Source organism: Gambusia affinis, linkage group LG24 (assembly GCF_019740435.1).
Source record: "Gambusia affinis linkage group LG24, SWU_Gaff_1.0, whole genome shotgun sequence".
Classification (NCBI taxonomy): domain Eukaryota; kingdom Metazoa; phylum Chordata; class Actinopteri; order Cyprinodontiformes; family Poeciliidae; genus Gambusia; species Gambusia affinis.
In genome coordinates this window covers 12,384,873-12,409,521 of record NC_057891.1, presented here as the reverse complement: position 1 = coordinate 12,409,521, position 24,649 = coordinate 12,384,873, and the positions used below count along the sequence as shown (strand labels likewise).

Genomic DNA, 24,649 nt, shown 5'->3' with positions numbered 1-24,649 from the left:
GAAAATGTTTGGAAAGTTTCTGGAGTTTGCCATTTTCTGGAACTCTTTCTAATATCGTGTGCTTCCCAGACGAAGGCCTGACAGGAAGTTCCCAGCATGAATCTGCTGCGCTCCAGCAGTTCAACAAATCCTGGGCTGAGCTCACCGATTGGCTGAAGATGCTGGACAACATGGTGCAAAACAAGCAGGTGGTGGTCGCTGACCTGGACGACATCAACGAAAACATAAACCAGCTCAAGGTGATGATCTCAGCGCAGCTCAAACATGAACTGTGATCAAGCTAAGTGATGTAGCATCCAGAGGTGGGCACCATTTGGGCTTTGAAGAACAAATTGGAAGTTTAGTGTGCATTGCTTGCTTTCAGGGATCTCTTCAGGAGCTCGACAAGCGGCGCCCCCTCCTGGAGAAACAAGTAACGGCAGCACAGAACCTGAAGAACAAGACCAGCAACCAGGACACGCGCAATGTCATCACGGAACGCAGTAAGCCACACGCTTCCTCACAAAGCTGCGTTCCCATTACAAATATACACAAAACGTGTGTTACATATATTCTGATATATAAAAAACACACACACACACACACACACACAATTTCGAATTGTGGTGTTTCCAATAAATAAAAAAGGCCATTAAAATCACACATGAAGTTATTAAAAAAAAAAAAAACATGCCGCTGTCCTGTTGTCATTTTTTTTCATGGCTTGTGCCAGTTGCGAAAAAACTTTCTCCTTTTGTGAAATAAACTAAGTTTTATATAGTCACCTTGAAAGGCACCCTATCCTAGTGTCAAAACGCTTCAGCGAAATACGCCAATTTTTTAAGAATTGACGTATTTAATCTCCCGTGGCAACCATTCAGCTGTGAAGAAACGCTTGGTGGAACTGGGCGTCGCCTTTGAGGACGAAGCTCGTCCTCAGAACTGTCTCACAGAGGAGCCCTGCCCCACTCAGCTCCTTCAGACTAGCCGATAGTAATTAGCAAACATCTCATTATATCAGGTACTTCTCAGGAATTTGCCAGTAAAAACATTGTTAAAGGTTCAAAAGAGGAGCAGTGATCAATTTTTAAGGCATTAAATTATGAAGTCAAACATTTTTAAGTCATATTTGATGTATATGGTATTTTTATATCAACTAGAGACAATATAGCTACTTGACTGTGCTATGAAATGGCACTATGTACCTGGAAAACACACAATTTTGTTTTTTCCTCCTCCACAGTCGACAGGCTTCAGACCCACTGGGAAGACTCTCAGACCAAACTCTCCGACAGGCTCAAGCAAATCCTCAACATGCTGCAGGACTCCACAAACTGGCTGGATGCAAAGCGGGAGGTGGACTTCCTCATCAAACAGGCCAGTGGGCGGCTGGAATCGTGGCAGGAGATCACGTACACAGCGGACGCGCTGAAGAAGCAACACGCAGATCTGAGGGTGGGCACCGGAGATCCGTCTGCATGGATGCATGAATGTCAGACGATTGGCACTCCCAGGTCTGTTGGCATCGACAACGAGAACGAGCCCTTTTGTTTCCGTTCCCCTGCAGGTCTTCATGAAGGACCTGAAGCAGTGGCAGGGACAGGTGGCCGAAACCAACGCGCTGGCCAACAAGCTGCTGACGCTGTACGCCAACGACGACACGCACAAGGTCACCCAGGTCAATGACAACATGCTGGCGACGTGGGCGCACATCAACAAACGGTAACCGCGCACTCGTCGATACCAACGTTCTTTGTTCGGGAATACAAGTCGCATTAGTCAAAAAATATGCCATAAAACAGGAACAAAAAAAAACCACATATAAGTTGCTCCTGACTATAAGACGCAGGCCAATCAAACTATGAACAGAAGCGTAACTTATAGTCTGGAAAATACTGTACTTTGTTTGGTTATGAGAAGACTCAATTGGTAGATTGAAGCCCCCGTCTTCTGAGTGTCAAGTGTGCCAGAAAGGACAGTAGATCACTGGAAGAGCAAACATTCAGTTATGTACCTCTAATGCTACGTAATACCCAGTGTCTTTGCTAACGGGGAAAAGAGATAACTTTTCTTCTCCAGTCTTTGTCCAGTCGGTTGGTTTCTTTGTGTTGTCTGAATGAGAAACGTGTTTGTAAAAACTACCTAGAGAAACTGGCTGGACTTCTGCAGGCAAACTTTTGTTTTAGGGAGATTTTAGAGGAACTGAAGGCTCTCCCACTCTTCATCCGAGGCGGAAAAGGCATTTCTGCGTTAGACACGGCAACAAACTTATGACCAATCACGCAACATTTCGCACACAGTTCTGTTGGGATAGTGTCACTCGTTTACGTCAATGAGACAATTTCAACACCTCAGGTGAAATATGTCAGCAACTTTACTGGAAGGCAGGACAGTTGTTTGCCACACAAAAGAGAAATCGTTGTTCATAATATTACTAATTCATGATTAGAACCCTGGTGCTATGCGACCGGGGTTCATTTCCGTTCAACTTGATAGTAAAGCCTGAGTTGGAGGTAAGTCCTCGGTTTTCCTCATCCCTCTTGCATGTCTTCAGAGTTTCAGACCGGGAGGCGGCTGTGGAAGCCGGCCTGAAGCTGCTCCACCAGTTCTACCTGGACCTGGAGAAGTTCCTCAGCTGGCTGACGGAGGCGGAGACCACCTGCAATGTTTTAATAGATGCCACCAACAAGGAGAGGCTGCAGGATCAGCCTGAGGCGGCCAAGAGGCTGCTGGGCCAGTGGAAGGTAGGACCCAGTTTAACATACACATCCTCTTCATTAAGGCGTGTAATCCGGCTCGTTTGAGGTGTAACTGCATGGCCTGGTTATTCACCAGGGACAGAAAGTGCTGAACCTTAACAGGGAGCTCAGAAAATTTAAAACAAATTAGTTTCATCTCTCCTGCCATCACAGTTCTTGTTTGATTCGTGCCCCCTTCCCTCACCAGGTACCAGTGGAACAGGATTATCCATGTTTCTCACTCCACCTGTCAGCCGTCGTTAAGCGATGACTGATTCCCTTATGTTTCCTCGCTCGCCGAGTCGGGATATGAATGCAACAGATTTCCTGTGTTTATATATAAAAACTGGCCCTACATAAATAATGGAGGAGCTGTGTGGGCAGAGAGTAAATTGTTTTCACAAGGACAGCATGGCATAAGGGCAGAGCGGGTTTAGCAGAGAGACTTTCTTCTGCATCCTTCCTCATTTCACTTCATTTTTTTTTTCTATATTCAGAGAGGCATTGAGAGGCATTCATACAGAGCGAAAGATTTTTAATGTTTAATGTTTATGTCTGCCTGTTTTAACGATTATGGCTGACGGCAGATGAAAACCCTAATTCTGTTTCTCAGGAATATTGAAATATGAAGTATATTATTTGGGCCGACATTTTTAATACAAGCAGAGTTGGCCTCCTGAAAAGTATGCCCATCTGCTGTGCAGTATGTCGTCGTTTTCTGTGTTTAGCACGAGCCTCATGTGATGCAAAAAAACAAAAAAGAGAGAAAAACCAAGGTGTCTCTGTTGCAGCTTTGTGAAAAAGTTTATTTTTTGCAATTTCAATTTGCACAGTTTCACGGCCAAAACGTTTTTGACAATTTTTGCACAAATTTCACAATAAATTTGCTCAGAAGGTCAGAATTGATCAGAATCAGATCAGCAGATCAGAATTGCGTCGTTCAGACTGCGGGGACAAAAGTGGTTTGTAGGTCGCCTGAGGCCATTTGAAGGTGAATGTTGTGTAGAGTACCAAACCAAAATCTAATCGACATTCTGCAGCGAGACTTTAAACTTCCCTTCTCACTCCAGCCCTTTTAGATCGGCAGTGTTTTTAATCAAACTCACTTCAGTTTTTGTAAAGCTGACATCAAACGCCATCCCAGGAGATAAAGTCCTCCCGGCTTAAGCCCAGTGTTTGATTAACAAGTCGAGCAAAAATATATAAAAAAGAAAAAGGAAAACACTTGCACAATTCCCTCCCCTGCTTGGAATGACAACAATGCTGATACTGCAGCATGAAGAGATCTCATTGGCCTCTCCTGCTCTGGCGGAAATATGGAAAATGCCACCACCCCGCTGCATTGTGGGTGTTGAATGGTGGCCTCTGTCTGTGGCGAGGACACACTCTGACCCTCATCGTGCTCCCACACGCTCTTTTTGTCGAAGCTCGGACACGCTCACATGTTGGAAACGGAATCCGAGACGCAAATTTCAGCTTTTATTCCCTCTTCTCACACACACACACACACACACACACACACACGCGCACGCGCGCGTTAAGAGTTGTGTCAGTCCAGCAGGCAGTGCTGTGTGCAGCACCAAGATAGTCTTCTGTGTCCAATTATTATGGCAGCTGTAGCATCCAGAGGAGTGCGCACACTCTCTCCGGGGCGACAACGCCACACGCAGATAAGGTTTAATTGGAAAACGAGCTCACTCATCGTTTTCCTCTTGCTTTCATGTCCTCTTTGCCTCTTCCCTCCTCCTATCTCTTCCTCGCCCCCTCTTGTGTTTCCACCAAACTTACCCGGCCCAACTTTGTCTCCTCGCCCTCCCCGTCCTCTCGTCTCCAGTATCTGCCTCGCGTTTTAAACAGAGGGCATTTCTGTGCGGCCGCGCGGGGAGCTCGTTTGGAAAAACATGCCGCTTCCTCTGCGACTTAGCGTCTAGTTTCTTCTTTGGAGGATGCTGCGTAGGAAGGTCTACCAAGTTCAGGTTGGAACATAAAATTCAAGCTTCGTTCTTTTTAAAGCGGAAAAAGAATCCAGTTTTGAAAACAAAAAATACACGCACTGTTCATTGTGTATTTTACATGTTGTGAGCGTCGACATTTTTAGAGTTTTGTCGTTAAAGTTCAGATGGATAAAGAGCTTCTTTGTTTCAACGATGATCGTTGAGCCTGTTGGATTCATGTGAAACTCTTCTCTTGTCATATTCATGTCTGACCTAATCTTTGGTTAAAGACGCAGTGTTATGTGCTTTCCAGCCACAGAGTATCGTTTTACAACACAGTTAAGTAATTATGTCAACTTCAGTGAAATAAATCTGGCATTTGTGTCCTTAAGAAGCTCCTGCTCTTTCTCTGACTCCGCCTCCAGGAAGTCATCACAACACGGCTCCTCTATTAACCCTTTAACAACATTTTTATCAGCGTTGCACTGACAAGAAGCTCCTATAGTGTTTGCTAATTGCTACTGGCTAGTCTAAAGGAGCTGAATGGAGGACGCCCCAAGACGTTTTAATTGCTTTGATTCTTTCTTGCATGTTTGAGAAATGCTTTCATCTCCATGGCACCATAGTGCAGGCCTCCTCCATTCAGCTCCTTCAGACTAGCCAGTATCAACTAGCAAACACCTGGTGGAACGGCTGAGCTCATTATAGGAGCTTCTTCTCAGTGCAATGCTGGTAAAAATGTTGTTAAAGGGTTAATAGAGGAGCCACATTGTGATGACTTCCTGAAGTCGTAGTCTCAGAAAGAGCAGGAGCTTCTTAAAGAGACAGGCCCAATTTCAAGGTATTAAAATTACCTCCTGACCCCACTATGGATGGATGGATATATATATATAATTTTTATTACAAATCCTGACTCTTTGTGTTAAACTAGGACCTCGAGGCAGAGGTGGACGGCCATGAAGAACTGTATCACTCCCTGGATGAGAACGGCCAGAGGATCCTGACCTCTCTGAGGGACCCTGAGGACCGGGTTCTGCTCCAGAGACGTCTGGACAACATGAGGCAGCGCTGGAACGACCTGCGCAGCAAGACTTTCAGCATGAGGTGAGACACACCTGGGAGAGATGCTTCAGTTTGGATCCAGATGATAAAAAAAAAAAAAAAGAGGTTGGAGGGAAAAGCTTGTGCTTGTTTGGTAGGTCACAGCTGGACTCCGACATGGCTCCCTGGAAGAGGCTCCACATGTCACTGCAGGAGCTGCTGAACTGGCTCAGACTCAAGAGTCAGCAGCTGGAGCAGGAGAAGCCTGTAGGGGGCGACGTTCCTGCCGTGCAGACCCAGCTGGATACCCACAGAGTAAGGGGGAAACATGACACAAGCTTATGTCTAAGATTGATAAGGAAATATATGATGTTTTTTTCTGGTGTAAAATTGTTTTAGTTTGACTATATATGGAATAAAACAGAACATTTCTGTGTTTAGGGACAATAATAAAAGCCTAAAATGAGAAGAATCAGACTGGAAGAGTCCATGACCTCCTGAAACTTACACTAGCATCATAATTTAGTATCTATACACAGGGTTTGCCAGCAAAAAATACCGAAAAGAAAATAGGTAAAGAGTAAATATAATGTCTTGTCATGGTAAATGGTAAAAACAGCCAATGAAATCGAAGAAAACCTTCAGTGTAGCTGACACTCGGTTCCAAGCACCGTTTGTTCTGAGATCAAAGATAAGTGGAATGAAAGCTACCTCTGGTGTAAGTAGATAAGAAACGTGAACGTGTGTGTGTGTGTGTGTGTGTGTGTGTGTGTGTGTGCGTGTGTGTGTCCCAGGGGTTCAAAATAGAGCTCAGAGCCAAGGATCCGGTAGTGACCAAGGCTCTTGATGATGCGGGATTCTTCCTGTCTGAACTGCCTAGAGAGTCACCATCACCTGAACTGAGAGGTAAAACACACACACACACACACACACACACAAACTTCCTTTATGTCTAAAACAGATTCGCTGATATAAATAACGCATTTATTTCTGCTTTATCATGTTTTTTGTTTTGAGATTGTTACGTCAAAATAAACAAAAAAACATTCATCAATTACAGATCCTTGAAAAAGTATTCTTAGTCATTAACTTTCTACATTTTGTCATGTTACAACCACAAACTTCAGTGTTATTTAGTGGGATTTTCTGTGTTCCCATCAAACGCTAGTAAATTGCAATGTGGGTCAATACAATACAACCTCACTTAACTGCAGTTGCAGCCGCTAATCATTCCAGGTATGTCTCCACCAGGCTTCCATATCTACAGACAGAAATTGTTGCTCATATGCACATGTGAACTCTCAAGTGTTACCACACATTCTCAGTTGGCGTTACGTAGATATGGACTTTGATTAGGCCATGTTAAGACATGAATATGCTTTCATCCATTGATTTGTAGCGCTGGTTCAAATATTTTTTGAAGACTTCCAAGCAACATAGGAAGTCTTCATGAAAATGTTATTTACTACATTGTTTAATCATGAATTAAACAGTGATTTCCCACGTTTTAGGTTTAGTTTCACACACTCTGTATACTACCCGCCCTGTAGAATGAAGAACTTTTGGATTTGGAGGATTTTCTGTAAAATGAGGGAATGGTGAATGCTGCTTTCCAAAGTCTTTGAGCTCCTTCAGTTCTCAAATCTGACATAAAGGGAAGCGAGGATTACCGTTCCGTCTCTCTTTGCTCATAAATTAAAAATATGCATCCTAGTGACAGCCTAGTGACGACTGCTTGTGGAGGTCGGCACGGAAACGCAGTCACAGATGCTTTGCTGGCTGCACTGTTTGCACCATGGCACCAGCTTGGGCTACAAAACAAGCCAAGCCTAAAGTGTGGTCTAATAAATCTGACAGGCTGCCAACTTGAGCACGTTCAGAGAGGAAGAGGGGAATTCCAGCGTCTGCTCAGTGCTTCAGGCGGTAGCTCTATCGCCCTCATGTGGCTCTCAGAGTGGGGCCAAGTTTAATGGCCAAAAGGATGTAAATACCTTCCTAAAGCACTAATGTTTCTATGATCTAGTCAAAATTTTGACCTCAATTCAATTGAGAATCTGTGGCAAAGCTTGGAAATTGGCGCTTGCAGGAGCTTTTTATCCAACAAGACAAAACTTGAGCTATTATGTGAAGAATAGGTGAAAGTTTCTAGAAACATACCTTCAGCAAATATAGCTTGGTAAATGAGACTGTTGCTATTAGTTATTCATTTTGCCAGACTTTGCTTATCCCAAATGTCAGACATCAGCCCGGAGGAGCGTGCTCAGAACGTGGGCCGAGTGTTGCGCAAAGAGGCGGACGATGTGGTGAGCCGCTGGGACCGGCTCAACGTCGACTCGGCCGACTGGCAGAGGAGGTTGGAGTTGGCCCTGGACAGACTGATGGAGCTCCAGGAAGCAGAAGACCTGCTGGACAAACAGCTGAAGCAGGCGGAGATGGTGAAGCAGGGCTGGGAACCTGTAGGGGAACTGTTGATTGACTCCTTACCAGAGCACATCAGTAGAGTCAAGGTAACTCCAACAGAGCAACAAGTCACTCTGTCTTCATAACAGTAATTATTTGCATTGAATTTTTTTATCTGAGTGGTTACAAACGTTTACAAATGTGTGTGTTCCTCTTCGGCTCAGGAGTTCCAGGAAGAAATAGCTCTGATTAAGGACGATGTGACACACATGAACCATTTGGCATCCACGTTCGATCCATCCGACATCCAGTTGTCTCCTAGCAACCTGGAACGCATTGAAGACCTCAACACGCGCTGGAGACTGCTCCAAGTATGCACCCTTAAACATTCTCACGCACACACACAAGAAAAACATTTTTCCAATAAACTCTGTTTTGTAACTTCATTTCACCCAGTTGGTATGGGTTCTCAGATTTTAAGATTATGATAATAGTTGATGAAAACAGCAATAAACATAAAAAATGTATCACTGCATGACTTTTTGTAATAGGGTGCAGCTGTATTGTTTTGTTGTTGTGTTTGCTGTGAATTTGATGATGTCAGTGGGATTCATTTGGATCTGTCTCCAACCCAAACCAGGGTACTAACCCTCCAATCTGGTTAGCTCCCGGTTCCCTAGCCTTGCCAATTTTAATTATTTACCTACTAAAATGCTCTCATTTACAAAGGTCTCTTAACTTTTAATTTTAATTTTTATGTTCATGGATTGAGAGGTCAAAGCTTTTACCTTATTCGGACATTAGCCTGAGTGCCTTCCATCAAAATGTTAAGGTGGTTGAAAAGCCGAAACACTGAAAACCCATGCAGGCAAAGCTTTTAAGGACATTAGAGCAATGTTTGCACTCTATTAGCCAACCAAGGCTGACATTGCTTTGAGCGTGTTAAATTTTCCTGTGATATATTTGGTGAAACAAATGACAATCCCAGTTTTGGTGGGGTCGTGGTTCATTAGGTACAGAGGCCACACACACACACACACAACACACTTGCGGTTCAGTACTTGTGGATTCAGCTATTCACGGAAGTTTCTGCGACGTGGAATTTCAAATTATTGGTGGAAAACCTGCCTGTTCACAGATTTATTTCATAATCTATATCTGAAATATTTAAAGCAAAATGCAGCTTGAGAAAGTGGAATAGCTAAGCGCGATGCTAATTCACACGCTAGTGGTTGGTGTTTGCAAAACAGCCAATCAAGGAATGCCATTTGTTTTCCTTGATGCTGATTTCAAGCTAACGAGCTACGCCTTGTTAGCAAGCTTGAATTTAGCCTTAATGCTATCAGAAATCTAACTAAGAAACACATTTTTTTTCCAATCATTTACTGTTCAAAATGCATTCTTTATACAGTCAGCTTTGTTGTTCGCTGCTAACGTTTGCACGCAATGAATAAACTACAGTGCTAAAGGTAAGCAGCATGTGGAAGCGTTAAGTTTGTTCTGATTTTTTTTTTTTTGCTGGTAAACACTTCTGAAAGTTTTTTGGGAAGGTTTTGTGACCAAAATAAATTAGATAACGTTGAATCTAACCATGAAATCTACTTTAATGGCTAAAACCTGAGCAAATTTTCATTTTTTAACACATTATTCAGTGGTATATTCAATATGGATATGCAAAATAAGATGTTGAAATGATGAGTAATTACATGTATTTAATGTGTGACAAAATTTTTCCAAAAGAATATATCAGCAGGTTGTAGTAGCAGACTTAGCATTTACACCAAATCTTTAATCACAATCTAAATATTTTAGACATTTTGACTACTGCTAAGATTACTATGATTAAACTGAGCTAGCTCAGCCTTCATGGTGGAATACTTTCATAATGACGAGGTGCCGGTGATCAGAGGCAGTTCAGCCTCGGTTTGTGTCAGCAGCAATAAACACCAGCCTTTGTGTACTGGAAGTCAACCGGTGATCATAACAGGGTGTGACGGATGGAGCCAATCAGCTGGATGAAATGGACGCCTGGATCCAGCAACGGTGACAGGACCAGAAGGCTAGTCTTTCTGAAGTTAGGACCGGGGCAGATGCTTTGGCACCGACACAAACATCTGGCTTTGTTTTGCAACAATAAACTAAGGTGTTTCTTTGCTCAGCTTTCGCCATAACACAGTTCACTACTGTGTGTTATGGCTTCATAGGAACATCTTGTAAAATCAGCCGGGTCTGCAAAAAAATGTATTTGATGCAAAAAAAAACAAAAAAAAAAAACAATGAATTTGTTTGTTTATATTTTATTTCTGTTCTTTTTTTGTTTAGTAGTACAAATATTTGCAGTGACATTGACCCTTCACCCACGTTAAGGTTTTGGCTAATTTCTGATAGCATATTAATAAAATGTCCATCAAAGAAGCTGGACCCGATCACATTAGAATCAGGGCTCATCTCTACGGTTGAGTGAAATGTTTGTGTATGGTTTAAGTGATGGTTCAAGCATTTATTTAAACGTTCAAGAACTTTTCAAAAGCAGTGACCCGCGCTGAAATTGAGAGTACCGATTGCTGATCCAGCCTAAAGGCAACCAGTGATGCAGTAGTTTGTTCTGCCGTCACCGGCATTTTGAGGAATGCAGTTCTGAAAGAAGGGGTGAACACCAAAACGTGCCGATCCAATGTGGAGTTTGACTGCTTTACTGGTCTGATACCAAAAGCTAAAGGACTGTCGTAATAAATTTTCATTGTCCTTTGAATGTTGCCATTTAGAGTTTAAACTGGTTCTTGATAACATTTTAGTGTTCAACCTTAATGATTTGTTTATATCTAATATATGTTTATGTATATAAACATATATACATAAATCTCGAATAGCTTGAGATTCTGCTCTTTCAAGTGAGTTCACATTGTTCTTTTATGCCTAAAGGGTCGCAGGTGATGGTCACTATAGGCACAAAGTGCACTCTCGGTAATAGCAGCAGATTCTGCCTCAACAATCCCACAACATCTCTTGTACAATTCTAATCAGGTTACCGTGGATACGGGAAAAAGCAACTCGGGCAGCAATGGACTGGATGAGGTGGACTCAAAGGTAATTTCAGTCCCTGGCTGCATAGAAGCAGAAAAACTGGGACAGGCCATAACCGTCGCATCTTCTTCATCTCGTATTGCGACTCTCCTCCTCTCACTTCCTCTTTCCCATGCTGTGTCATCAGCTGCTTTGTCATTTGGGTAGCAGATGAAAGGTTGGATGTTTAATGAGCCAGTCTGTCCACAAAGATGGACTCTAACCCATCTCAGTCCAGCAGCTTGAGGACTTCAATGCCCAGGCTCACACACATACCATGCTGCTTCCCAGGGGATTTTAAAGATGTAGCGTACTGGCAGGCATTGACAACACACCAAGAATCAGCTGGATTTCCATAATTTTCTATTAAGAATGATATTTTGCCATGCATTTAATCTTCACAGACACTACTTTACTAAAAATAGTGTCACCAGTATGCCTGTTTAGTGGCTCCAGGACTATTCACCCCTCCACAAATGTGTTCCTTCTGCTAGTAGATATTATTTATGGAAGTCAAAAAACCACAAATTGAAATACCATCTTTTGACATTGGTCTTTTTAATTCTACTAAAAATAACATTGATAGAAAACCAGTAGCAGTGTTGGCAAGGACACAATCCACATTAACAAATATCCCTCTCACTGTAATGAATCTATATATTACTGAAATAAATTAACTTCATGATGTTGTTCAAATCTATTGAAATGCCTATGTCCACAGTGAACCTTTCTGCTAATTTTGATTGCCTCAACCTCATTAGGTTTTGATCCAACACAGACTTTTAGCAATTGGGCTAAACTTGCACTTGCAAGTCATACAATATTGGGGATCTACCAGATCATCCACAAGGACTAAAGGACTTTAGCTTGTGGCTAGCTAAAAGACGTTAGCTAGCTGCAAGCAGAAATACTGGAACACTTTAGAATTTTTGTTTTCTATTTATCAAATGGTGATCTTGTTGTCACTCCTGTCCTTTTAAATCTAATTTAAAAAGTGTTTTTTGGCAGGAATGAACCTAACCCAAAAGGTTCATAGATCCTGGTGGTATTTATATTAGCTTGAGCTAAGGAGGAAGTGAGTTGACAGGAGAGTGGGGCCATTTCTGTTGTTTGACTACTGTTGTTTTGATCATTTTTACATTACATTCAGACTGCATCACCTTCAGTTCAAATTATCCTGTCCATGCTCATCTTTGTTTTCTTCACTCAGGCCACCAATGTGTTCTTTTTTACAAGTGTCCATTTAAATGTATATAATTGTGATTTTTGTATTTTGTTTTGGTAATATATTTGGCTGAAATAACTTCCTTTTTTTTTTTACACAAACCAAGCGATGCAACTAAAACAAGTGGACGTAGCTTGTTAGTTAGTGATTAAAAATAACATCAAAGTGGAAGGAAAAACATACAACTGCAAAATGTAATGATGATCTACTCCATAACTTTTGTGCACATTGCAACCGAAGAAACTAAAGGAATAGTTAATTAAATAAATTAGTAGATAATTGACAAGATTTAATTTATTCAAAATGAAGGTTCTTAGAAAGCTGGGATATAACACAGACTAATACTCTGGGAAATCATCTTGATCAAATATATTTTTATTGTAATATCAGCCGGGTCTGATATTACAATAATATCAGATGTACATCATCTGTAAGTATGATGTACATACTTACAGATGCCTCACAGAACATCTCTTCTAAAACTCCAAACTTCCCGTGTAAGCTTTTAGAATTATTGTATTGATTTGTGTTTTGGTCATTTTTTGTTTTTTTTGTTTTCTCATAAAATGAGGAAAAAAATGAAAATCAGAGGGTCAGGCAATGAATAAAAATGTTTATTTTATTTTTCTTAGAATGGCTCCTGCTTTCTGTCTAACAGATATCTGTCAAAGAACATCTGAAGCAGCTGACAGACGCTCACACAGACTTCTGCCTCTCTCAAGGTGAGACCCTGTATCCAACGCTTCCTGTATCTGATGTTTCTCCTAGCTTCTTTTGCTAGCTGGCCGCCAGCAGGGTTTAGGCAACTGTCATCACGACATTTGTTGTTGGCTTGCAACAAAAACAAATAAATGAATGGCTGTAATTTAAATTTGTTTTAAATTACGGCCAACATCGACATGGTGTAGCATAGTAAGCCTTCCTGTACAGAACAGATCTAACTAATTAATCAACCCAGCATGCACTGTGTAGGTGAAAAAAATGTAAAGACAACATTTTTCAAGTAATTGAGTTTTTTTACTTGTCACAAACAGCTATTTATCCATTTAATTAGTTAGTAGGATAATTACAACATATTTAAGCCTCTATGTTCAACTAACTTTATTAGTTCTACATGTATATATCAAGCAAGCATTTTGCAAACTCACATTAAAAATGTAACAAAATATTTTCCAAACTAGTTTTTTCCTCCAGGCTGATGGTTTTCAGTCTGAAGGTTTTAACCAGGCCAGCTTTTACATCCTCACGGCGCTCTGAATGTATCCTGCATTTAACTTGTGAAACATTTTTTTTTTTCTTTAATTCTGGATGCTAATCCCCTCAGTCCTCATGCCCGGACTGAAGAATTTAAATGGTTTGAGTCCAGTTCTTTTATATGACAAAAAAATGCCTCTATAAGGTGCTGTACAAATTGACGAAATTCATATGAAGTTATAGAAAATCCAATTTGTTCCGAATTCATTTCAGATCAATTTATTATGGAATTATTATTCTATAATAATATAAGGAAATATGATCTTGCCAGGTTTTATTCTGTTGATTTTGATAGCTGTGTTTTTTATCTAATGTAAACCCCGAAAATACATGAAAATAAATAAATAATACAGGAAAGTATTAAACCACAAGCCGCAAAACCGTTAATGGAAAGTTAAGTGGAAGGAGAAAGTGTGTGTTAGGAAAAAAGAACAAGAAGCTGGGACAAATTATTTTTTATCTCTACTGGAAAACAGAATAAAGAACAGAAAAGAGCAGGCTCGCCTTGCAACATCCTATCTTTGTAAAGGTTAAGTAACAAAAAGAAGATTAAAAAGAAGACTATCTTGGGATTTGTTGCACCTTTTTCCCCCAGATAATGCATAAACTGTGTGAAAGTTCAGGTCTTTTGTTGTGACACTCCTCATCTGTCCTTGTGTCTTCTCCAGGATCAGTAGAAAGACCGTTCGAGCAGGGCATCTCTCCAAACAATGTGCCCTATTATATCAAGTAAGTACAGACCTTTGGGTGGTGGGCCAGCTGATCCTCACATTCTCCTGCGCTTTGTGTCGCTCCAAAAGCAGCTCCGTTTCCTCTGTTCTTAGCTAAACAGATTTAACTCAACTTCATGTTTGTTTTTAACATATTTTCTCCCCCTCTACTTCTTCTAATGTTTTGTTTTACATATGTTTCGAAAACGATTAAAGCTCAAGAGAAATGTCTTCTCATGCTATTGTTGTTTGATCAATGTCAAGAGAAGGACAATATATAGATAGATTCCTACATTTTATGCTTCAGTGATGTTGAAGACTGATTGAAGACTTATGAACCACTGTGCATCAACTGTAAGGGAACATTGTGACAAAAGCAGACGGGATTTTACTCCACCTTTTAGATCCGTTTATTATTATTATTATTTTTTTTTTCCCCCATATTTAATATCTAAAAATACACCTCACTTCAGGTACAAATGATATGAACCAGTGGCGACCTCCAGGGAGGGACACGGGGGGCCATGGTCCTCTTGAAGAAAATCTTCTGCTAGTCTGGTATAGGATTTAAAGAGCTTGTGGAAGAAATGCAAATCAGGCATTTGTGCTTACTTCAAGTCCTTAACGCAGGTGTCAGACGCAGGCTGAAAACAGGAAACGCAAGATGCTTAAGAGTCTCCGAAACCCTTAGATGTCAACGTTCTTGCTAGCATATCCTGGCTACTGTTGATATGAATGTTTGTGCTTGTACAATTGGAAAGAGGCTGCTAAAGTTACAAAGTGCTTATTTGGAGAACATGTTTGAACTTTTCCTTAAGCGGTCAACGTACGCCACAGGGATCGCACCTTACTGTAAAGTCTTGGACAAATCGTCCGCTTACCAGGGAAAAGATGAGACGCTCCAACCGAATGCTTCTGCATTTCAAATCAGCTGGAACCTTTTCAGTAGCATCTGTTCATGTTTAAATACCGGCGAGGATCTCCTGATGGATCCACATGTTTTCACTCTACAGTTGGTACTCATCAGTAATTGGGATAAAATCCAGAGTGGGTCGTCCGGATATCTGCAGCTGTACTTGCCTGGGCACAAAACGGCTATTGTTTCACTGCACACACACACACACACACACACCTCCACACTGTTCCAGAGTTAATGTAACAGTCGAGACTTGTCCGCACTTTTTCTCTTCAACCCTGCAACACTGACTCCCAAAGCAGAGCTACTCCTCCCCCTCACCCTTCCTCCTCCATCTCAGCTTATCTCTCCTTTCTCACAAGCAAAAGGCACTTTGCTCTCCTTCCCTCCTCTAGCTCTCTCCCAGCCGACCCTTATTGTTCTCCCTCTTCTTCATGATGCCTGTTTAGCTCTCGCTGTCCGTCCTTCTTGTCAGGGAGGTGAAAACCCCCCTCAGATGATGTTCAGGCTCTTTTGCTCCCCTGAAACAGCAGGAAGGGGGGGAAGGGATTCAGAGGCAGGGAGCCTGATCTCTGCCTTGTCTAGCAGAGCTGTGGGCCAATGCTGAGCGGCAGGCAAGGCTAGACAGGAAGTAAGTGGGGCTTCATTTCAAAATAAAGATCTTCTTTAAAAAACCCAACAACTTGTGGATAAGTGTAAAAGAATACTTCAATCTTATAAGCTAAGATCGAAACAGACCTATAGAGTTTTGAAACAACTCTCACCTGAAGTGACATTTTATACAATATTTTATACTGCTGATTGAAGTAGGAAATAGAGGTTGGAGGTTGTGCGCCACCAATAATCCTCCTATGTCCAACACAAACTGAAAGGGACACTTAAATTGGTCGGTATATAATAATGACAGACATATGAAATCAGTAGAAATGGAAATGAAATATGCATTTATTTGAAACTATTTTAAAAGTAAAAGTAAAACTAAAGCAAAGCTTTAAATTAAGTATAAGTAAAATAGTTTATTTTTTACTTTAAAAGATTTAGTTGATTTTGTTCTGACAATGTATCTTAGCAATAAATCAGAGTTTGTATGACCTTGTTTCTTTCCCTTTAATGATGCAGCATCAGCAGAGTAGAGTATGTGGACTCTTCCCAAAAAATACACCAATGTTTTCCACTGTCTTAACATTTAATCAGACTAAACTTTCCCCTTCCAGACGATGATGTCACATTTGAGCTATGGGAAGGCACACCTTAAATACATTGCTTTATTGTTTGATGTGACTGGAAGATCAAGACAAGCTATGCAAGTTTATATAAAAATAAAAAATACAATTTTTAGGATTAATAGTTCATTTAAGTACACAAGTGGCTACATAAAAATAACTTACAATACCCACATATTTTCACCTTCTTAAACTAATGGCCCGATTTATTTTTGCCAAAAGTGATTTTGACTTTAAGGCAAAAAAATAAAAAATAAATAAATAAATCCCCCCCTCAAAATGTTAGGAAGGTGACAACATTTAAAAGACATTGCAATCTAAGAACATTTTAAATTAATTCTAATAGTCTTAAATATGAATACAATGTTGCATGTGCACAAGTTTTACTCATATTAACTTTTGATGTTCTTGTAATTTAAGACACCCCCCACCCCACCCCTGAATATTTGGACTGAGCCCAGTGTTTCAGAATCCTAGCTACGCCTCTGTGAGTATTAATGACCTGAGTTAAACGCCTGTTTTGCTGCTCGAAAATAAGAGGAATTTGTCTGAGAGTGATGCTGAAGCCATAAAATAAGTGGGAAACAAGAGCTTTTATTTTGTTTGACCCACCGGAAGTGTTCCTCCGCTGTATTCCCGGAACTTGTTAGCCTCCGCAGCCCCGTCGCTGCCGCTTGCAGAGAGGAACACACACCGACTCGTTTAGGCCCTTCACGGTAACCTCGGACGCCTCTCGCCGGTGTCAGGAGACGCTCCGTCCGCCTTCTCTTCCTCCTCTCCTCGCCGAGTCGAGCCATCACCTCTGGACTTGCGGGACTGTGATTTGCGGGCGATGCGGGAGCAGTTTCGGAAGTGAGTAGCTGCAGAGGGGCTGGGGAATGTTTGTGGTGCTGATAAATAATGGGGATGGTGGTAATGCAGGGGGGCTTTTCACGCAGCTCGCACATCGACCACGCACAGTCAATTATAACAGAGTATTAAAGTATATTGTCGGTTTTGCGGAGAAATGAGTGAGACGCGCTTTCCCCTTTCTCCGCTAATAAAGTGGGAGGTAAATGTTCTCTTTGGGATTGATTTAACCCTTCCTGCGGTTATTACCGGGGGAGCGAGGCGAGGTGTGCGGCCACTTGCGCCTCCTCAAGCCGCTCTCCTCCCCGCTCCTCTGCTGCCATATTGGAACATGAATCGGTATATATCCAGCCCGGAGCTGTGTTTGCATGTCAGCAGTATGTGATTGAATTTTTCCCACTGGGAATACGTGGTAATCTCAAGACCCCCTCCGTCAGTGCAGCAGTGTTTGAATTCCTTCACACTCCGCACACGGTCACCTTCCTGGCAAATCGGCGCAGAATTGTTGCACATTTGGGGCTGTTTTGCCCCGATCCGCTGATTCACTTATCGGTTTTCAGCACGGCAGGATAGGATGTAGTCTTTATGGGAATGGCTGCTTCCCATTTTTGGCACCCATGTGATTGCAGGTGTGTGTGTGTGTGTGTGTGTGTGTGTGTGTGTGTGCGCGCGCGCGCTCCGACTAATTCACTTTTTAGTCCAATCATATGATTGAAATGAAAATCAGTCATTAAACAAATGTCTATTTTTCCAAAAGCATAACTGAGTGAATACCAAAACATCAAAACCAACCTAGTTTAGAGATTCCTCTTAGCATTTCTTTTTAAATTAAACAGCATTGTGTTTTGGTTAGCACTTTGACTAGACAGTTTTCAGATTATTTCCCTGCTGCATAACAGCAAACTTGTGCATAAGCCTAAAGTTCTCCTTCCTATGTTTCTATGTACCAGGATTTATCTGGTAGATTACGTCAATATTGTTAGCAACTTGTTGCTGTGCTTTCAAATTCACCTTTTTTGACTAAGTACACACAGTCACTTAAATGTGTTAGAAGCTTATAAAAAACTTGTAATTTATTAGTCAATTGCTCTCATTGCTACTTCTCTTCTTCGATATGAAGAGTCTTAATCATTCAGGGCATCAAGTGTGAAGAATAGCTTGTTTTTGAATGATACAGCAGCAAGAGTAGCCCTGAGACTGTAGTGTGTTGAGAAGTACTGATCATATGTGATGCTGCAGATTCATGTGTTGCCACCCAGACGTTGGTTTTACTCTTCACAGCATCTGTCTGAACCCTGGCGTACCCCTCGGCTGTGACATCGGACCACTGTTTTTGTGCATTTTCTACTTCTCCTAATGTTTGTTGATTGCAGACTGACTGCTCTGAGTATTTCATAAACTCTTGATATCCGGTCTGGTTTATTTGAAAGATGGTTTGTTGCAGTTTCTTTTTTTTAGGAAGTCAGTCAGTTTATTTTACGTTGGTTGTTATTTTCCTGAACAAATTAAAGTTGTGTTCTTTTTACATGTTTGACAACACTTTCTCATATCTAGTCTCTTTGACTTCCATTTATAACTTTGTAGTTAAAGTGTCGTTTTCAGCTGGTTGCTGAAAAAACGGCAGCTGTTCCCTGTTACATGAGTCAACGCTCTACGTTGGACAAACACCTTGCTCCACCTGCCGCCGTTCTCAGTCCCGATGCGTTGCCGTGTTGCCGATGAAAGCAGCTGCTGCCCGTTTATTCGGGGGCGTTTGTGCGAGCGACGTTCTCATGACGAGCTGCTGTTTGTCCACACTTTTGAGGCTGAGGATTTTAGAGTAGCTCTTCACCAGGGGACCCTTCTCCTCATTATCGGGAGTGCGAGAGTGGGAGGGAGGTAAAACAAGCCCGCGGGCCGATTGTTGTTTGTGCGTGCTTCAGAGACGGAGATTAAGTACAGGCGTTTCTCTCGTACAACCAGGTTGCATTTGTGCACCGCCGTGCCCCCTGGTAGAAACTGGACAGCGGGAAAAAGTCCGAGCTGCACTGCGTTCTTCTTCTCTTCTTTGTTTTGCTTGATGCAGTGTTTGAGCCACACCACCCACTGTGTTCAGCAGTCACCCACTTTGAACACCTACTATTAAAGCCTGACCTGAAACATCCACCTGCACAGAGGAGAACACCAAGATATCATTTCACCTTTATCCCCCATCTTTATTTACTTTAAACACTAAAGTATGGCTGGAAATATTTGAACTAGTAATGTAAAAAATTGTTTTTTGTATTTGGACATTTTAACAGTGGTGAGAAATCCAAATACCGTAATATAAAAAGAAAATGTGCATTATTTGTGGAAAAATAAGAATAAAGCTGAAGCAGACCCAATATAGCCCAGATTTTTCCTTATTCAGCAACAATATCACACGAGAGAGAGAGCAATTTAATTAATGTTTAAAATCATTATTGATTTTGTGGCTTTATTTCAAGATACCCTCAGCATCTTATATTAGCAATTAGCCCTTGATGAAGCTTACTGGAAATTGAGTTCACTGCAAACAACCAGGAAGTAGGATCTGCCAGTCAACAATATGTCTTAAACATTCCTCTTGTTCTGACTACAATTCTTAAACAGCAAATAGTTTTCTCATTCATCAGTGTCGGTGTCAAATCAGTGTCATCGTCCACAACTCCTGAGTGGCCTCGTTGAAATTTGACTGGAGAAATCAGGCAGGATTGGCTGATCAAACCCAAGCAAGAAAATGGCTAATTTTTTTTTTTTTTTTTTGCTTTCTGTAAAAACCGGGTATGTCATTCCCAAAACCACAAAAGCCATATGCAGGTTTCTAATACATAACATGTAATGTGTTATGAGTCTGTCCGGCCACCAGGCTGCTCTTGCCAAAAGTAAAGCCTGGAATTTGCATTTACTTTATTTTAAATGCAGCTTTTTATACACCAGTAATGATGACAGATTAAGCTAGTTGACGCATTTAACCACCAGCTTAAGCAGGTTTTCTGGGAGAATAATTTTATTGCTGTCACTGATCAGCTGGTCAAGCTAAGAACCCTCAAATTGGCGTCGCTAGCCGCAAACCTTATGTGGACCCCATCTATTTACTGTTGAACTTACCAACTAAATATTTAAATCTTTAATCTTCTTTTAATCTTTTTGTCCCATTGCAGCCACCAGACCCAGACGACATGCTGGGACCATCCCAAGATGACAGAGCTCTACCAGTCTCTGGGTAAGCTTCACCTCAGCGTCTTTTAAGGTGTTTTTTTTGTTTGTTTGTTTGTATTGTTTTTTAAATGTAATTTTTTTTATTGGAGGGTTTAAACTTGCGATGTAACGTTTTGCTTCTCAGCCGACCTGAACAACGTTCGGTTCTCGGCCTACCGCACAGCCATGAAGCTCAGGCGCCTGCAGAAAGCTCTCTGCTGTGAGTACCGTCCCGGCGGCTCCATCGCCGCATCGCGTCGCGTCGCAGCGCTCGTCCCCCTTCATTCGCTGCTTTCTCTTTCCCTCGCCTTCGTCCCGCCTCTCCTGCCTCCTCTGTACTATTAACCATCTGTCCCTTTCTGTTTTCGTTTCTGACGCATCATGGTGTCCATATGTGTGTTTACTCATCCCTCTCATCTTTTGCCTGTGGATCTGCAGAGTGGGAGCTGCCTACGTCTTTTAGTCAGGCTGCTGCGGCAGCACAGAGCAGAGGAAATATTTGTGACGCGAAAAGCTTTTTTATAAATAAAAGCAAAATCCCCAGGAGTGGAGTTCTGGAGTTGAACATTTGCTCTGTTTGTCTCGTTGGTACAATCTCAATTGGATTTAGGGCTGGACTTTGACTGGGCCATGCTTGCTACCCTGGTAGCCCTTGGTGCATGTTTTCCTGCTCTTGTTTCAAGTACTTATATGCTGTGTCCCCTACATGGACTTCAGACAACTTTGACTAGGACTGTCTGTGGATTTGAATTAATGATATCAACAGTTTTACTTTAATAGGATTAATTCTGTCTCATAAAATCATTCCTTTTGAGATTTGGAGGAAGGGATGGCTCTATAGAGCTGCAACGCTCAATTTAGCAACTCTACTAAAAAAAAAAATTATGATTATTCTTTTCTCCTTTGTTTAGGATGGTTTGTAACAGTAGAATATTTTCCAAGTTACGCAGGAGTAACTTGGCAAAAGTTTCTAACTTTTGCTTGAAGTATGCAACTCTAAAAAAAACACATTTACATTTTTTGTCTAATGTAACTACTTCCTTACACTGAGCTCAAATGTACTGTTTTCAGATGGTTGTTACACCATTAATTTCACTAAATAAAATATTTAAATCCGATTAAACCTCAGAAACTTAAATGTTTCAAGACTTTTTCCAAATGACTGACAGGCTGTCGCTGATGATTGACCAGCACAATTGATGTTCTCTGAGGCAACACTGCTTAAAACTGTAAACTATTCAAGCGAACGTCATTTGTAACTATCAACTCATTTTCTATTTTACCTGCCCCGTCTGAAGGCCTTGGAAAAGTTGAACGCAACTGAGGCCAATTGACACAATTTAGTTTTTCTTGGACTGCGGAAGATGACTTTGCTTTCATCCAAATCTTTAAGTCAATAAGTGACGCAATAAAATTATTTACATCTTGAGAACATGTTTTGTTTTGCCAGGGCATGTCCCCCTTTGTCTAACGTTATTTTCGGTGTTCCACAAGGACCCATTCTTGGCTCTTTTCTCTTTGTTGAGGAAAAACTCACCAAAGCCTGGAAAACGGCTGATTAAAACTGCTTTTTAGGGATTTCAAGAATGTCTGGTGACATGGAAGCAAAGTGGCATGTACTCTATATATACTCTATATAGATGTGGTGTTTCTTTGCTTAGTGGACCTCCTGAGCATGCAGACGGCGTGCGAGGTGTTCGAGCAGCACACCCTGAAGCAGAACGAGCAGCTGCTGGACATCTCCCAGCTGGTGACCTGCCTCACCAGCCTGTACCAGCGGCTGGAGCAGAGCCACTCCCACCTGGTCAACGTCCAGCTGAGCGTGGACATGTGCCTCAACTGGCTGCTCAACGTCTACGACACGTACGTGAAAGCACGCCCGACACGACCTCAGGAGTGTTTTCCCCCCAGAGCTAACCAGGTTCTGAATTGTTGCTTTGGCAGCGGGCGCACCGGGAAGATTCGGACTCTGTCGTTCAAAACTGGAATCATCTCGCTTTGCAAAGCCCACCTGGAGGATAAATACCGATGTAAGTCCAACCAGCTTGTACATAAAACTAGCAGTTAAAATTAAAGTTGCATCAATCTGATATTAATACCTGTATTGGTCCCAATTCTGAAAAAATTCAATTCCATGCTCTGTGCTCTAAGCAACATCATCTACACTATATTTACAATGCCTAGTTATACTTTCTGGACCATTTTAAACATTTGTTGCTGTTAATTTTTACATGTTTGACCTCTATAGTCAACCTATTGTTTTCTCAGTTTCAGTTTTTTTTTATTTGTACATTAGCTGTTATGCTAATTGCACTGAGTGGATAAATTCAAATAGTTTTTCCTGGTATATTTAACTGTGATGTACAGTGCATTTATGTTTAAAAGAAGAAAAGGTTTAAGTCAGTTCAGCTGTTTTTCTGTCGGGTCGGTATCGGCCGATACTAGACATCAGATATCGGTATCGGTTTTGGAAGTGAAAAAAATGGATCAGTGCATCACACAAATCATGGTTAAAATCCATGTTTCACACATTTTTTTTAAAGTTTTGAACACTTTTTCTCTCTCTTTTTCTTCTCTCTCCCTTCTGCATCTCCAGTTTTGTTCCGACAGGTCACCAGCGCCACGGGTTTTTGTGACCAGCGCCGTTTGGGCCTCCTCCTCCACGACTCCATCCAGATCCCCCGGCAGCTCGGCGAGGTGGCGTCCTTCGGCGGCTCCAACATCGAGCCCTCCGTCCGCAGCTGCTTCCAGTTTGTACGTGTCTCAATCAGGACCGGTCTGAATAGACCAGGATGCAGACACAAGCAGGGGCTAATTCTGCCGGGTTACATGTGATTACTTGCCTTCTCATTTCCCCGCTGCCTGTCTGCCTGCCTGGCGGTGTGAAGGCAGCTTATCATTATACAGATCAGTAGCTGGAGTCAACTTTGTAGTCTTAACTCTGCTGTCCTGCCTCTGTAGAGAAACGGAATGAAAGGGGAACATTTTCTTGCAAACTCTTCTTTGTTTATGTTGTGAGTTTTAGTTGGTTACTCCTCCCTGAAAAGACACTTTGAAAAATATGATGTAAAATCGACTTTTTTGAGCTTTACATCAACAAAAACATACCTGGAGTGTTTCCTTTGTTCTTTCATGCATGTTTTGGGCGACTCAGTTCCTGCTTCGAGGTGATGCTTTTGCAACTTCCAAGATTTTAAGCTTCCGGCTCACAGAACAGCCGACTCCAAAACTCGGCTCCTTCAGACTAGCCAGCAGCAATTAGCAAACACTTACTACTTTATATTCATTATAGGAATAATGAGTATTCCTATAATGAATATAGTGCAACGCTAGGGCAACGATCCAGGCTGTGACGACTTTCTGAAGGTGCAGTTTTAAGAAGCTCCTGACTTCTTAAAGTCAGGAGCTTCTTAAAGAGACAGAGATCCAATTTCAGGGCATTAAATGACAAAGTCAAATTTCTTTTACATTATATTTAATGTAACATTTTTATAAAAACTGATGTTTTATTTACTTTGCTTTTAACAGCAATGATGCATCTCAATTAGTTCTGAACCTAAAATTTTTTTATTACTCCTAAATCTTAAGTTTCTAAGAAAATTTCTCGTTACGGAAACGTGAGCATAGATGGACTGATGCGCTCAGCACCTGATTTGGGTGTCTTGCATTTGTCTTTAGTTCTGTTTCTTCTCTCTCTCTTTGCAGGCCAACAACAAACCTGAGCTGGAGGCCTCCATGTTCCTGGACTGGATGCGTCTGGAGCCTCAGTCCATGGTTTGGCTCCCGGTCCTGCACCGGGTCGCGGCTGCAGAAACCGCCAAGCACCAAGCCAAGTGCAATATCTGCAAGGAGTGTCCGATCATTGGGTTCAGGTGGGTGAAGTGGTTGAAATCAAAACCGATCCGAAATTAATATCTGACGCAAAAAAAATGGATCGGAGCATCGCTGGTTGAAATGTGATAAATTGGTCCTGATTTCCTTAAGTTTGGGATTGACTGATACTTGCATGTGAAGCCGATCTTATCCACCCACTTTTCAGGCAAAAAAAATAAAATCTATATCAAGGAAAATCAGAATTAGCAGGCCAGGCTTTTCAAAGGTCAGTGATTGGCCAGA

The 24,649-nt window shown here is 41.6% G+C and overlaps 1 protein-coding gene across 6 annotated transcripts in view; it reads left to right on the top strand.

The window, feature by feature from the left end:
* Positions 1–24,649, top strand: part of dmd (dystrophin) — a 232,638-nt gene that overhangs the window by 168,939 nt on the left and 39,050 nt on the right. For 3 of the 6 annotated variants that reach the window (XR_006370052.1, XM_044110233.1, XM_044110232.1), the window contains exons 55-72: positions 70–239; positions 365–482; positions 1,223–1,434; positions 1,547–1,701; positions 2,534–2,723; positions 5,583–5,755; positions 5,851–6,007; positions 6,487–6,598; positions 7,931–8,199; positions 8,317–8,463; positions 13,039–13,102; positions 14,303–14,363; positions 20,497–20,558; positions 20,679–20,753; positions 22,195–22,396; positions 22,478–22,563; positions 23,130–23,287; positions 24,239–24,405. Coding sequence is in view for 5 of the 6 variants with exons in the window: in XM_044110233.1 (XP_043966168.1) it covers positions 70–239; positions 365–482; positions 1,223–1,434; positions 1,547–1,701; positions 2,534–2,723; positions 5,583–5,755; positions 5,851–6,007; positions 6,487–6,598; positions 7,931–8,199; positions 8,317–8,463; positions 13,039–13,102; positions 14,303–14,363; positions 20,497–20,558; positions 20,679–20,753; positions 22,195–22,396; positions 22,478–22,563; positions 23,130–23,287; positions 24,239–24,405 (2,578 nt within the window). In the remaining variant the exon portion in view is untranslated. Of the gene's footprint in view, positions 1–69; positions 240–364; positions 483–1,222; positions 1,435–1,546; positions 1,702–2,533; positions 2,724–5,582; positions 5,756–5,850; positions 6,008–6,486; positions 6,599–7,930; positions 8,200–8,316; positions 8,464–11,116; positions 11,180–13,038; positions 13,103–14,302; positions 14,364–17,128; positions 17,336–20,496; positions 20,559–20,678; positions 20,754–22,194; positions 22,397–22,477; positions 22,564–23,129; positions 23,288–24,238; positions 24,406–24,649 lie in introns of those variants that run through there. The other 3 variants (XM_044110231.1, XM_044110234.1, XM_044110235.1) reach the window with 2 other exon arrangements.